Genomic DNA, 15,312 nt, shown 5'->3' with positions numbered 1-15,312 from the left:
CGCTATCGAAGCTATGAAAAAAGATTCGTCGATAAAAATATTTTGTTAAAAGTAGTTTGGCACTGTCGCAAGTAGAAAAGCGTTAATTGGATGCATACGAGTGTCCGTCTTTTAGTAAGGATTTCCAGTGGATATTATGCCATTCGTTGTAAATATAAATTGATTATTATAAGAATCAGAGTAAGCAAATACGAGTGCATAGTATGTTGGGGACGATGCAACGAGCACGCGAGAGTGTGAATCCGCTGGAATGCAACGTCGGTCGTCGTCGTCGTCGTCGGTGGGGTGGATCGAAGGTGGATTATGCGTGCGTGCGTACGTGCGTGCGTGCGTGCGCGCGTGCCTGAGTACATGTTAAAGAGGGAGGATCGAGTGGGGTCGGGTGGGGTTTGTGATGTTGCGGGGAGGGGTGGGGGAGGGATGTGTCGGAGGCGCGCTTTTTATGCATCGCGAAGCTTTGGGGCCCAGCCAGTGGGCAGTCAGTCACCTTTCTCCTAGCCGATAAACCTAATGGATAGTCTCCCGCAGGCAGCGCTGCGGAATATGGCCATAGGAGCGGGAAGGCCGATGAGGCCAGGGATCGATCCAGGAGGCGGCACTGGGCCCTGGCCATGGTGGGCCTTCTGCTGGGCCTCGGGCCAGCCTGGGGCCTCGTCGCCGGCGGACCCAACCAGCAGAAGTACAGCACGCGATTGGTGCGCACGCGCTACGGGAGCCTCCGGGGCGTCGTGGCGCGCGCCGCGGGCGAGGCCTCGGTCGAGGTCTACCTCGGGGTGCCGTACGCGACGCCGCCCCTCGGCTCCCTTCGCTACATGCCACCGATCACCCCGTCGCCGTGGCGCGGCACTCGCCTCGCCGACACCATGCCCCCGGTCTGCCCCCAGCGGCCCCCGTCCCCGGACCCCAGCATGCCTCGAGGGCTCAAGGCCTACCTGGGGAGGGTCGGGCCCCTTCTGGCCAACCAGAGCGAAGACTGCCTTTACCTCAATCTGTACGTGCCGAGGCCGCCGGGCGCGAGCCTACCCGCGGCCGCAGCCCCTCCTCCTCACCCAGGTTCGTTACTTTCAATTGAATTCATTTAATTCATTTAAACGATGGCTCACAGCAGAGAGACAGAGAGAGAGAGACAGAGAGAGAGAGAGAGAGAGAGAGATAAGCCAAGAAAAAATTTAAACAAAATTAATTAATTGCTAGATTAGAACATTATCGATATGTCATAACGCGATCTTCTTGGCCGATATTCTTTATTAAAAGTCGGTGCTTCAACCGACTCTCTTAATGTTTTTGTATCTATTCGGCGATATGCAATAATAACCGAAGAAGAATTGCTAATAGCGAATTTACAATTGAGTGTCATTTAAGCTTCGGTGAATTTGTGCCGAGGAAATATTATTGAAAAATCGATAAGTCATTGAAGTACGAGCAATTGTTGTAATTTCATTACGCGTTCGACGCTGCCTTATGTTGAAGAAAAATTTAATGTACAGTTAAAGAAAAATTGATGAAAAAAAAATAATCGTCTTTAAAGTAATAGGGATACGAATCTAATGCCGTTAAAATTGGCGAAGCTTAAAAATGTGCCAAAAGAGCAATCGATACTTTATATGGAAGTACTAAAAATTCTTAGGAATAAATTCGAGCTCGAATACGAATTTCACGTAATAATTCGACTTTTCATAAAAGAATAAGTTACTTTACGTTCGCGAACACATGTTCCATGATATTCCAACTTTATGAAATAACGCAAATAAAATTGTATCAAAATAATATTGAAAATAGGGTAGTCCATACAGTTATGTGCTACGATTCAATTTACGAACGTTAATACGAAGATATTGAAGTCAATGAATTTATCTCATGACCCAATTGAATGATGTCCTGCAAAAGTAGTAGTAGACGGCCGAGTGCCGCATTCGAATAGTAAAGGACGTCGTGATTCGAAAGCAAAGTTTTTAAAACGAGGGCACGTGTAATAATTTTCATTCTCAGGGAAAGTGAGCGAGCGCGCAGCGGAACAAGCGAGCTCACGCATGTACGAGCTCATACTCGTATACGATAAGTCTGACAAAGAGAGAGAGAGAGAGAGAGAGAGAGAGAGAGAGAGAGTGTGAGAGAGTGGAAATTATCGCAACGTGTTAGTTAGTTGCCCTATTTTAAAGTAGTATGAGTGCGACATCGCGTCGTCACGGGCTTCGCACTTACCCCGGGGAGATAACGCGGGTTCTTTATAAACTTACGCTATCACGGATGTTATAACGAAGACGGCGATAAGATTCGCGATTTGTATATTATGAAATGGGACAGACTGTTGCGCGCGAGCGTACGTTTGCGCTCCTCCTATCACGCAGAGAGAGAGAGAGAGAGAGAGAGAGAGAGAGAGAGAGAGTGAGAGAGAGAGAGAGATAGTGAGATAGTGAGAGTGAGAGATAGTGAGATAGTGAGAGTGAGAGAGTGAGAGAGTGAGAGAGTGGAGGGTGGCGATGGGGTAGAGGGATGAACGAAGCACGTCAAAGGGATTAATTAAAATGGCTGTTGCACAAGACGACGAGGAAGATAACGGAGAATGGAAGGAGGAAGGAGACCCAGGAGGACGGTCACTTCCAAACGAGGGCGCGTTGCCTCCTCAATTCCGTAGTGCATTGCAGTGATTTCGGAACAATGATGCTGCAAGCACCGCGGGAGTGAGGCGGCCTCGTGCCAGGTCACCAAAGATCATCCCCAGCGGCGCTCTGCTAAACGCAACTAAATGTCATCTCGTTAATCTCGGCTAAGACGCGCGCTGCGCACCATTCCTATACTGTTCACTTGGCCATTCTGTTTATTTGGCCGGCGGGAGCTACCCGCTCAACTTCTTTTAATGCTTTTAACGCTATTTGCTCGAGAAACCTTAGGAGAGAGACGAGATGGCTAGCTCGTATCCATCAACCTCGTAGTCACTTTCGCGAGTGCGTGAAAAGCGCGCCAAAAGCTCATGAATAATTAAGTGCTCCGCTACACGATCCGGCTACTCGCCTCGCTACCTAATGACCCTGGCAAAATAAAGAGTCCGCGCTGCGAAGGTGCTGGAGCTCCTGTGGGGCGCGGGTACTAAGTTTCCGAGGTCACTCAAATCACTAAATAATAGAATAATAAATACCGTGCATTGTAGGTAGCAGCACGTCGGATCTGCTGCCGGCTTTGCTACTCGTTCATGGCGACTCTTATTCATGGGGAGCTGGGAATCCGCTGGACGGAACCGCCCTGGCAGCGCATGGACGGCTTATAGTTGTCTCCATCAACTTTCGTCTAGGTATTTTAGGTAAGCTCACGACTTTACATTTCGCTCTGTAAGCGCGTACATTGATTAGTGCAAACGCAAATTAGCCGCCTCTCGTCGATGGTACGTAATCATCTTGCCGAGTGTCATTTGCCGAGTGATATTTGAATGGCCTTGGAATGCGTCTGCGATGCCTGATTATTTGACATGTCGAGGTATGGTTTACGTACTCGGGCGTTGAGAATTTCTTTACAGCCGATAGGAGCATTTGCTCGGGCAAAGAGGGAGCGAAATAAACGATCGATTTCGCCAACCGCTCATCCCTTCATCCTACGATTTCAATAAATTAGGTAATGGCTTGAAGTAGTAGGCTTTCCAAAATCACGAGTGAACAGAATGAAAAACTTTCCAAATGGAAAGTTGCAATATTAATGTCCTTGAGGTGGGATTTTTTCATTTTTCCTTTTTGTTAACGATATTCGGATAATTCGTGGCTTGAGGGCTCGATAACACCCTCTCCCCTCCCCGGCCATCACATTCGATTAAACGGTGCTTGATCTTTACAAATGGAGGATGATAAAGGCGGTCAAACGTGATGCGGGTTACGTCGTTCCCTCGCAACGTTGCCTAACAAAGAGTATAAGCCTCATCCTTTACCTCCGTACTTTTTCCATCAACTTTTCAATTCAGTTGTTGCAGTTATTATGCTTCTTTTATCCATTTCGGCAGAACCATTATTTCCGAATCCTTGGAAAGTCAAAAGTAAGAAAGGTAGAGACAAGCTCGAGGCAATCGATGATTTTTACGAGCTTAAATCAACTTTGCTCGGAAAAATGCATCCTCTTGAATTTTCATCCAGCCTCGATATGATGCTTCGCCACTATTAATAAATATTTACTTAAGATATTACCCAGTGACATTAAGTGTACATAAAAATTAAATTCTTTTCCTTATTTTTTTTTTTTTTTTTTAACCTTTGCAAGTTTTTTTTTCATTTTAGCTAAAGGCCGAGTGTTCGATCCGCCTCTGATTCTTTTCGACATCATTTTTTTTTTTTTTTTTTTTTTTTTTTTTTTTTATACAACTTTGAAGTTCGATTATATAATACTTTGCGAAAATATCAACTAATACATCGTGCACATTCTTTAGATACCTGTTTATAACTACATATATGCACGAACGCACGTTGTTGAAACAAAACAAAACAAAAAATTAACGATAAGTCTTTTACATATGATACAACGTCCCTTCCGTAAACCTATAAATGTCAAATCCGCCTAGGATTTATACGAAAGTAAGTTTTATGAAATGTGGTTTCTAACTTCTATTGCTTTGAGTCTTGAGTGCTTGGATCATCTAGGCGATGTTTTCAGAAAGATTATTTAAAACGGGTGGTCGTCAAATATTTTCATTGAAAATCAGTTTCAGAATATGGATTTTTGTCAGGGGCGACAGAAACTTTAGTGAAAAAAATCAACCGTAGATAAAAGCCTGAAAACGTGTTGACAAATCCAACGTCTTCTTAACGACTGGAGGGGCGGGGGGGGGCAGTAGCCTTTTATTAAGGCATAGACAAAACATAAAAAAAGAAAACGAATACTGAAAAGATATAGTTGGAAAAAGATGAGTCGGAGGAGGGGAAGTAGGTAGGCAGCACAACGACCAGTTGGGAGATGACGAAAATGATGATGAAGACGAAGAAGATGATGAGAGGGAAAAGGAAAAAAGCTATACCCAAATTCAACTCCATAATATAAGCCTCAGCGTTAATTATTCAATATGCACTTTTGTACTGTCAATGGGATTTAACAGTGTGCGTGCTTCCGTCTCGAAAACACCTTATCAAGCATCTCTTTCATCGACCATACGGGGAACGGGTCGAGAAAAAAAGAAGCTCCTCCTCGCGTGTGCTCATCAAAGGGGACGAAAGATGCGGGGGGAGGGGCCGCGGATGGGGGACGAGACGACAAGCATAAAATAAAAAGAAGCTATTGCAAAAAGAAAACGATGCTAAAGTTTGCGTATACTTGTGGGCTTCCTCGTTTGTCTTTACACTTTGACGTTCGATGGTGGGGCGACGGTTTTTATTCACCGGCTAATCGTTCCTTGAATATTTTATCGTTTAATTAATAAACTGAATGCCGAAGATCGCAGTGGGCCTCTCGACCCTTTTCCCTTATGTAAACCTTAACAAACATCGGACATTAGTCGCTTCTCATTTACATGACCCTCCATCTCACTGTCACCTCCCCCCCCCCCCAGTATAATATCTACTCGTTACCGAGAGGTCATCGTTTTCTTCTTTTGTTTAATTTTTCTTTTTTTTTTTTTCTTTTTTTTGAGATTCACATATAACACAAGAGTTCTTTAACCCTTTCCGTTTATAAATGACGGAGCTTTAGTTAACGGAAAACACAATAGCTAGTAATTTTTCACCACTTATCCGGCCAAGACCGAGATCTGTAATCTTAGCACTTTAAATATCATAGTAGCCCTGTGACGAGAATGTCAAAAACCTTCCCTCTTCTCCCGCTGAATTTTTCACGAGAGCATTGAAATGTTTTCAATCGAGCGTCTCTCAAAAAGAAAAGAAAAATCACAACAGCCAAAAGAAAAAAAATGAAAAAACTTTTCAGCTTTACAATTGCCCCGATTCTTCGTATGCCTATGTGGAGTGCATCATTTATCACAGTGATTACTTTTATAAACAATGCGTAGCAGCTTAGAGTAAGTAGACATTACTCGCAAATGATATTCATAATGCAAAACAAATCATCGGCGCGATATCCATTAAATTTTTTGACAAATATATTTGCAACCCTAGTATTGAATGTGAATATACGCAGGCTCAGGTGCAATGTTGCTTTTGTAAAAGGCTATTCTCTGAATTCATCGAATAAACAGTTTTTTATATTATCTTTTATTTGCTGTTATTTATCACTTCCTTGTATAAATCAATTGCCAACACTATGGGCTGTAAAGATCAACGATAAATAAATAAATAAAAAAATTAATGAAATAAAATAAAGAATCTGACATAACGAAAAGAAAAAAAAATAATGCACAATAAAGGGAATGTGTTACAAAGTTGATGAATTTTCAGCTGAGGTGAAATATAATAATATTTAAATTCAACATTAGGCTAATTTGACAAAGTAGTGGTATTTAATAGTAATATTCAACAAGTGCTGAAATTGCTTCATTACTCGCGTCATTCTCCACAATTTCATTTACTCCGCATACATAAAGCAATAAAATCCTTATGGCTCATCTTCCTTCATCAAATTCGTGATTCTGAAGAATCAAGAGCAGTCCATGATCATTATAAATTATTAAAAAAAAAAAAATAATACATACACACACACACACACACACCCACACACACACATATATATATATATATATATATAACAATCGGCGCATAAAGAAAAAGGGAGAACGACCGGAAAATGTGCTTTTTGCCTGTTGAGCGTAGGTTTCTTGAAAACAAGTACGAAAGGAAGTGCGCAGGGCAATTACGGACTCATGGACCTCGTGGCTGGGGTACATTGGCTACGAGAGAATTTGCCTGCATTTGGTGGAGATTCCAATCGATTAACCCTCCTGGGCCACGGGACTGGCGCTGCACTTGCAAACTTCCTTGCCGTTTCGCCAATGGCCAAAGGTACTCGTTACTCACTCGTTACTACTTTTTTATCCGTGCGATTCACTGTGCACAATGACGTAGATTAATATTCAACTTTTGTCATTCGTTTAGCGAGCTGCTTTTATTTTGTAATTAATACACATATGGCTTAGTCTAATTGCGAAAGGAGCAGCTCATCACAAATTTAATAACACCTTATTATTGCCGTAAATTTTCCATTACCGAGGGATTTACGTGAAAGCTAACGTTTAATTATTGATTTAATTTCACGCGGTTATGTTCCGATTAAAAAAAAAAACGTAGAATTACGTGGAAAATATATTAAATGCCTTGTTATTCTGTACGCACAATATTACTTTATTAAGTAAAGTAAATAAAACTTGTAAATTTTTTGCCGTAAAGATAAAAGAATTAATTTTTATTTTTATATGCTGATTGTAATACGCGTGTATTGCGTATATTTTACTCAGACACGTAAGTTTATAATATTTTTCACTGTCCGCACAGAAGTATAATTCAATATATATAATAATTATACATGTATTTGATGGTGGAATTGTTAATTTTATTGATAAAGTAACTCTGAGCTTGGTTCACGAAAAATAATATATTTTTCTTTTCCTTTTAATCACTCGATTATTTGGTTCAACGGTTTAGTAAGACTATTTTTAATAGCTTCAGGAGCTTCGAAGGAACAATCGCGGCAACGAGTTAAAAATTTAAGATTATAGATAAATAAAAATGACGGGCCGAAATCAATGTAAATTTTTTGCAATTCCATGTCGCGAGTTGCGCGAGGCACAATTTCCAGAAGCATAAACCAATGCAAACATAAGCCTTAGTAAAGATCGTTTATTAGTTGCGAATTAAAAGATGATCGAAGAAATGAAAAGGGACACAGGGAAGGCGCGACGTACCTTGTTCATAATAAGAATACAAGTCCTTACGATGAAATAACGAATTGAAAAATGTGGGCTTACTGGACGACGGGGCTAGAGACAGCGAGAGAGACAGCGAGAGAGACAGCGAGAGTGAGAGAGAGAGAGAGTGAGAGAGAGAGAGAGAGTGAGAAGAGCTGATGATAGTGGGGTGAACTGGGGGTGGGAGGGGGGCGGGGCGGTAGAAGAGTGTCGCGGGCACGGGGGTAAGTCGGCGCACTACTTCCTTAACAAGCTATCTGGAGTATGCGAGCTCTGACCTGACGTGCATCCACTAACAATCTCGCTGGCCTGGATTGCACTGCCATTTCGCTAACGAACCTTCTGAGGTGCTCCTGCGCTTCCCTCCCCTTCCATCCCCCCGCATGCGTTCATGAGAAGTGCTTAGACTTTTGTCTGGCGCGGTCAAAAAAACAATACAATACAATACAAAACAAAACAGAAAACAAAAAACAAAAAACGACAACAAAAAAAAATAAAATAAAAAAAAAAAAAAAAACGAAAACAAAAAAAAAAAAAAAAAAAAACACCAAAAAAAAAAAAAAATAGAGAGAGAGAGAGAGAGGTAAGAGAGAAAGAGAAACGAAAAAAGCGGCCTGTAATGCGCTCCTTACGTGCGGAGCCAAGAACCGCAAGCGAAGAAACGAGCTCGCTTCCTCCGCGTTTTTAACATGATTTCTTTTCTCCGGCTCCACTCTTACTCCTAGTCGATGATAAATTTCGCTCTCCGCACGTACCCACGGACCCGCTGGGATGGCACTTTTTCGTTTCTTTTCTAAATTAATTCTACGTGCCGGCACTGCTTTTTCTTTTGTGTACTTTTGTTGCTTTTTTCTCTCCCCTCCGCCTCACCTCCGCCTCACCACCGCCTCACCGCCGCCTCACCACCGCCTCACCACCGCCTCACCGCCGCCTCACCACCGCCTCACCGCCGCCTCACCACCGCCTCACCACCGCCTCACCTCCGCCTCACCACCGCCTCACCGCCGCAACCATCCCTATCATTAATCCGACTATTATTGGTCTCGCTGATAATCACGGCTATTCATTATTATCAAATGCTTTTGCGAAATGTTCAAAATGCCATTATTTCATTAAGCTCAAGGGTCTAATTAATCGGTATGCAGGTAATCGCAATATTTGCAAATATTAAATGAAAATTTATCACCCCTTTGGACAAAGGGTGAAATATAGGGGAAATAAATATTGTGCTTTGGCGGCCGATTCCTACGACTGGCTTTTATCATTATTATGCCGGTCGGTTTGTTCAAATTTTTTAAATAATTATCACGAGTCGTTGCATGCCAAGTGACGAAGCCATCAGTAATTTCACATAGGCTTTCTACATACTCGACTGTTTACTCGACCTCTCATTATTATATATAAGCCGTCGGAATGCCTGAGACATAAACAATAGAACATTAAAAGAAATAACTCGACACCTACTCCGATGCTTCGCTATATTATTAACGCAAAAATCGCTGCTAAATATTAAAGAACCGTGGAACTTGAAAGCTGATTTGAGACATTGTATTCGCGTAGTAAAGATAACTTGTTAAAATTAATTGCTTTAGCCCTTCCTAACTACAATTACGAGACAATCGTTCGTTTGGCGGGAGAAAAGTGGGTAGAAATCGTTTCGTATATCTTACTTAGAAAAATGCTAATACCACTCGATCGCATTATCGCCGTAATTTTTCTTTGCTTATTTAATTCGTTACTTTTCACGCTTATTGGCGCGCTTAGAAAGCTCCTCCTTCGCGAAATCGTCGCTGACAGCCATTTGATATCAAGGTGAGCGTGATAAATGGAGATGGAGCGTGGAAAAAGGACGCAGCAAGTAATAAAATGCGATCTTTACAAACGATCGAGTAAAAACTCGGTGCTTATTTTTATTCCATTATATTCCACGATATCGCGACAATAGCCGCCCATTTGTATTCAGCAACAAATATTTTCACTCTCTTCAATTAGACATTACGCATATATATATATATATATATATATATATATATATATATATATATATATACATGTAATACAGGGCGCATAATAATTTCTTAAAGCTCGACTTGGCAGCTCGCGGCGACCGCGAAAAGTTTTGTTTTCTATTACGTGGCTACGAGGAGGCGTCAATTTCCTTTTTCTCAGAGCTTGTTGAGCGTGTTGTCCTCTTGGGCGGCTCGTCCCTTTCGCCCTGGGCGATACAGCGCGAGCCTCTGGCGGTTAAGCGCCGCGTGGCCGAGATCCTGGGATGTCCGGGCGACGTCGAGGTTGAGGATGTCGCGCCCTGCTTACGGCAGCACAACGTCGAGGACCTTCTCGAAGTGAAACTCGACGTGCCGAGATTCACCTCCGGCTTTGCCCCCTTCGTCGATGGCGCCATTTTGCCCGAGGGCCTAGTTAATAGTCAGGTAAGGCAGATTATCGATATTTCTTCGCTAGCGAGTGTTCGTTGCCGACTTGACAATTTTCCGATACGACGGGTTTCATTCATCGGGCTCCTTTCATCTCCGAGCCAAACGGCATCGCACCAAGATGTACTTTATAGATTCGGCACGAGTTTTCGTTATTCTAAATTCGTTATAAAATTATTGCCTTTTATGGCGGGCATTCAAACTCTTATATTCTTAGCCATGAAAGTAGAAGAGGTTTCGTTTCTATTCAATGCCAACCACTTTAGATATTCGAACGCGAGCGCGCGCGCGTGTATGACTTCACATTCACTACCGAATTTTATTACTGAAATCGTTTTTTTTCTCCCTCCGATCATTAAAAATCTCGAGATATTTCATGAAATAAAATGTAAATCCTTTATTAAAAGAAGAGGACGACAAACGGCTAAAGCTATCTTTCTCTTACTCGATATAAATAATACCAGATAAAATGGTGAAATTGTAGTTTTGTAAAGTTTTTTGTTTACGATAAGCTACAAAGTTCATATGAAATATTATTCTTTTATATTCTTTTTCTTTTATTTTCAAGCCTACTAATAATAGATTCAATCCACATCATAAGAAATTTATAATAGCAATAAGTATTTAGAGATACTTTTAACACTGTCTTTTATTTATTATATAATATACGATATTTATTAATCATTTCAATTCGATAAAGTTATGATTCTCGGCAAAAATTATAATTTGTTATATCCGGGCAAAGATTAATCTTTATTAAATAAGCTCATTTGCAATATACATGAATCTAAGCTTAATTTAACGTTCGCATTTAATGTTAATTATACTTGAAAACTTTATCAAATATCAACTATGTTCTACACAATTGTAAAATAGTTTAATTAACAATTAATCAAACTTGTTATGGAAGTAAAAATTTAACTGAAATTATACTTGCTAATTAAATTGATAATAGAGTTTTCGATTGTACTTATATTTCTCGAATTGCAATTTTATTCCTCTACAAGGCCGAAAAAAAAAAAAAAAAAAAAAAACAATATACAATTTTTAATTACCTTCAGCATAATTCAATTTGAAATCTAACAACTTTCCATAAATCTAACAAAATATATTTTCTGTTTCTGGGAGAAATATTTGTTAAATTACATTACGTATGCCTTAAAGTAATCAAGCAGAATTTCCTTTCGTATGTTGGACACGGAATTTCATTTAATTAGTTACTGAAATCTAATGTAAATATATTGTTGTTGCAGCGAACAACTTTTAATCCGGCTTTTAAATTCAATGTATGTGACGCTGCGAAAACTCAATACCAATAAAAATTAATAAACTAATAGTTCTAATACTTTCCAGAGCTTTCAACCCACGGTTGCGTCTTCGGGACTAATGCCACTGATGCCAGGACCGGGATCAGAGTTTGCTAATTTTGGCGATCGAGATGTACTTATGGGTCTCACGTCCGACGAAGCTTGGCTAGAGTTAGCAGAGCAAGATCTCGAGGTAAATTTCATTAATAATATTATTGTATTTTAATGTTACTTAGCTCTCCCCAGTTTAAACTACACGCCAACTCAATTAAGCAGATTATAATGCAATGTATAATAAAATCTTCAGAACAACTTCATTTTTATTGTGCTTCTTCATTGTCAGAGACAATAAAATTACAGCAATATAATAAATATTGTAAGAAAAAAAAAAAAAAAAAAAGTAGCCATAAAGGAACGGTCGAGTCACAAGTTATATCTTAGAAAATTCTTATGATTAAAAGTCCTATATACCCTAGTGCATTATTTTAATAATTTAAAAAATTTTCTTTTTAAAAGTCTCTCGTTACAATATTTTGAGAAAAAAACATTATGCTTTTACAACTCTTAAAATTAACTAAGTTTTCTTAATTATCTGCACATTCAATGTAATAGACAACTAGTAATACATTTTTTTAGTAAAACAGTCTGGAATATTAAGCAAAATGTCTAATTATATATCATATTTAGATTTTTATTCAAAAGCTTAAATTCGCAACTGCAACATATCGATGTTTATTAATGTATTGAAAATTTATTTAAAATTTATTCTATTATTATATTTTATTTATGCAATAGAATTCAGCATAATTTTTACAATTATATGGCAAAGTTTTACAAATAAACATTTTAATACATTCCATAATTTAACAATATATTTTCAATAAAAATATTAATCAAAAATATCTCTGATAATATTTTCATAAAACGCATACGGTAAACGTTACGCTGCAATTTGCAAAATTTGTAGTTAAAATGTATACATATACATATATACATATACATATTATTAAACTTTCTAATAATGCACTTTTACATTGTATTAATGATATTAATTTAAACAGATTCATAAATTATGTATTAAGTTAAATAATATAATACTATGGTATACGATATTCAAGTTTTAATTTAATTTGCTTAAATAATAATCAGTTTCATTAGTTTAAGTTTTTGAAAACTCAAAGATATATTAAAACTAACAAACTTATATTAATTAATATTTTATTATAAAGTATGATTTCATGGAAATGTATTTATAAAGGATTAAGAAGATTATTAGTATATTTTCTAATAATTTCATGAAATTCGTTAAATATATTATTAATTAATTAAGGTATACAAAGCATTGAAAACTGATTATGTTTATTTAATTTGCAGAGTGATTATTTTGGATTAACATTTTCTCTTGAATTAACGCTCTCTCTCTCTCTCTCTCTCTCTCTCTCTCTCTCTTTAAGTAGTAGCATAACGAAATTTTATGAAGTAAATAGCATCGTATTGTCGTTACCGTACATTACAAAAATTTAATGTTAGTTTGTAAAAATGTAAATATAAACATTTTTTAAACGACAATAATTAGTATGGAAACGTGATTGAAATTTTTATATATTAATTATTCATGGAAAAATAGTGTATTGGGAAGAAAATTGTAAACTTAGTGCGTAATCTTGATTAAATTACAAAAAAGACTATAAGTACTTTAAAAAAATTTCATACTGTATTATGCATGATATAATTATGTTTTTCGCGTTACATTGAATTTCGATTTATTGATAATAATTGAATTTAGTGATGATTATAAGAAAGAAAATAATTACCATGATTTATAATGTGTTAAAATGTTTATTTTTGAAAGTACGAATTTTAAAGGTAATCCTACATACGAATAAATGGGAAACGAACATTTTTAACTTAACAAAAATTACAAATGGCATGTCGTGTAAAATCCTTGAATATTTGAATATTTTCATATTTCGTTTGTATGAATTTTTACAAAATTAGAAAATTAAAATAACTTATAGAGCATTATTAATTTAATAGTAATTTTCATAATTATTTGTTAATTTTTTATAATACATTATTATCTTTTACAATAAGATATGTTAAATCATCATGAAAGACAATAATTTATGAATTTATCAAACGATGCACAATATATAAAAAAATATTAATTATCATAATGGCATTTCACAATTAATGAAAAGCAATGGTTACTTTAAATCATTGCCGATTATCAATCGAAATTTCAATAGTTTCATCTATCAATAAATTCCAAGTGACATAAGAATCAATGATACATATATAAAGGGCTGATTTTTAATTAATAATCGTAATTAATTCCATAAATAAATGTCTTGATTTCTTTGCATAATGAATATATGCATATTTTGTAATTCATTCATTGGTTAGTCTTTATGCACTACTTTATGCACGGAAATTTAATCTTTCCGATAATTTGTCAATCATCCAATATAATGAAATTTACCATTTGCTACAGCACAAACTAATAATTCTGATGAAATATTCATATTATGCCTAAAATAGATAGTAAAATTGATTTGCTGTCTTCTCTGTTTTGTCTGTCTTTTTTTTTTTGTTTTTTTTTTTTTGTTTTTTTTTGTTTTTTTTTTGTATTTTGTTTTTTGTTTTTGTTTGTTTTTTGTTTTTGTTTTTAACGAAATATCTTATTATTGACAAAATTGTAATTGAGATATTTAAAATGTGAATTTGCTCTAAAATTGTATTAACTCTTCATTTATCAAAAAAATGATCAAATGCATCATCACGTCCCTAATTAATAAGCCAATAATGCATTTATTTATTCATAATTTTGAACGAAGACTCTACCTACAAAGCGCAACAGAACTCTTGGATATTGATGTATGAAACTCGAGTTGCGCTCATGAAGCGAACTATCCGCTCGGGCGAGCGTAAGCAATTAAGAATTAAGCCAGGGCGAAAGAAATGTAAATGTCTTTACAGAATGGACTGAACGAGACGCGGCGAGACAGGATCCTACGTACATACGTCCGCAACACTTACCGCTACCACCTCCACGAGATTTACTCGACATTGCGCAACGAGTACACGGATTGGGAGCGCGCCGAGTCCAGTCCTCTCGCCATCTGCGAGGGTCTGCTGGCCCTTCTGGGGGACGGCCAAGTCGCGGCGCCCCTCCTGAGGCTCGCGCTCCTTCACTCGGCGAGCGGTGGCCGCGGCTACTTTCTCCACTTCCAGCCGGGCAAGCGACCGAGCCAAAAAGGCGACGAACTCCCTTACTTTATGGGCACGCCCCTCCTCCGGGCCGAGGATAACCCTGACAACTACAGCGCCGAGGACGAGAGTCTCTCACGGCTGCTCGTCCACTACCTCTCCAACTTCATTCGCCGCGGGTGAGTTCGCCAGCTGCGCGCCCGAGCGCCCCGATAAGGCCGTGGATTAATGGCACCGGGAGATCCTAAGCTTTCGCGTCGATCAAATTACAAAGTGCCGAGCTTCGTTATTTATAGCATTAAACCGATTGAGCAACGAATTATCGAAGCGTTCCTTCCGCCCCCCCCGCCCCCCCCCCCTCCCCCTTCGGCCAATTACCTCCCAAGCACTGAGAACTGTAAGCTCCCCCGGTCCGCTTAATTGATCCACTGCATTAAATAAGCCACTCCATTTTACATGAGAATTCAAGCTTTTCCAACGAGCGAACCGCGTATATCTCCCCCCCCCCCCCCCCCCCCCCCCCCCCACCCCCCCCCCC

General features: G+C 38.6%; 1 protein-coding gene across 1 annotated transcript in view; it reads left to right on the top strand.

Annotated features, from left to right (window-relative positions):
- LOC105364383 (neuroligin-1) overlaps positions 1-15,312 on the top strand; it is a 21,505-nt gene that overhangs the window by 3,744 nt on the left and 2,449 nt on the right. Inside the window, exons 2-7 of the mRNA XM_011502298.1 lie at positions 529-1,053; positions 3,149-3,298; positions 6,732-6,920; positions 9,992-10,254; positions 11,611-11,757; positions 14,544-14,953. Of these exons, the coding sequence (XP_011500600.1) occupies positions 529-1,053; positions 3,149-3,298; positions 6,732-6,920; positions 9,992-10,254; positions 11,611-11,757; positions 14,544-14,953 (1,684 nt within the window). The remainder of the gene's footprint in view (positions 1-528; positions 1,054-3,148; positions 3,299-6,731; positions 6,921-9,991; positions 10,255-11,610; positions 11,758-14,543; positions 14,954-15,312) is intronic.

The sequence above is a fragment of the Ceratosolen solmsi genome, unplaced genomic scaffold (genome assembly GCF_000503995.2).
Source record: "Ceratosolen solmsi marchali unplaced genomic scaffold, CerSol_1.0 scaffold10, whole genome shotgun sequence".
NCBI lineage: Eukaryota > Metazoa > Arthropoda > Insecta > Hymenoptera > Agaonidae > Ceratosolen > Ceratosolen solmsi.
Note: the sequence above shows the minus strand (reverse complement) of the source record. Positions and strands in the feature narration are given on the sequence as shown.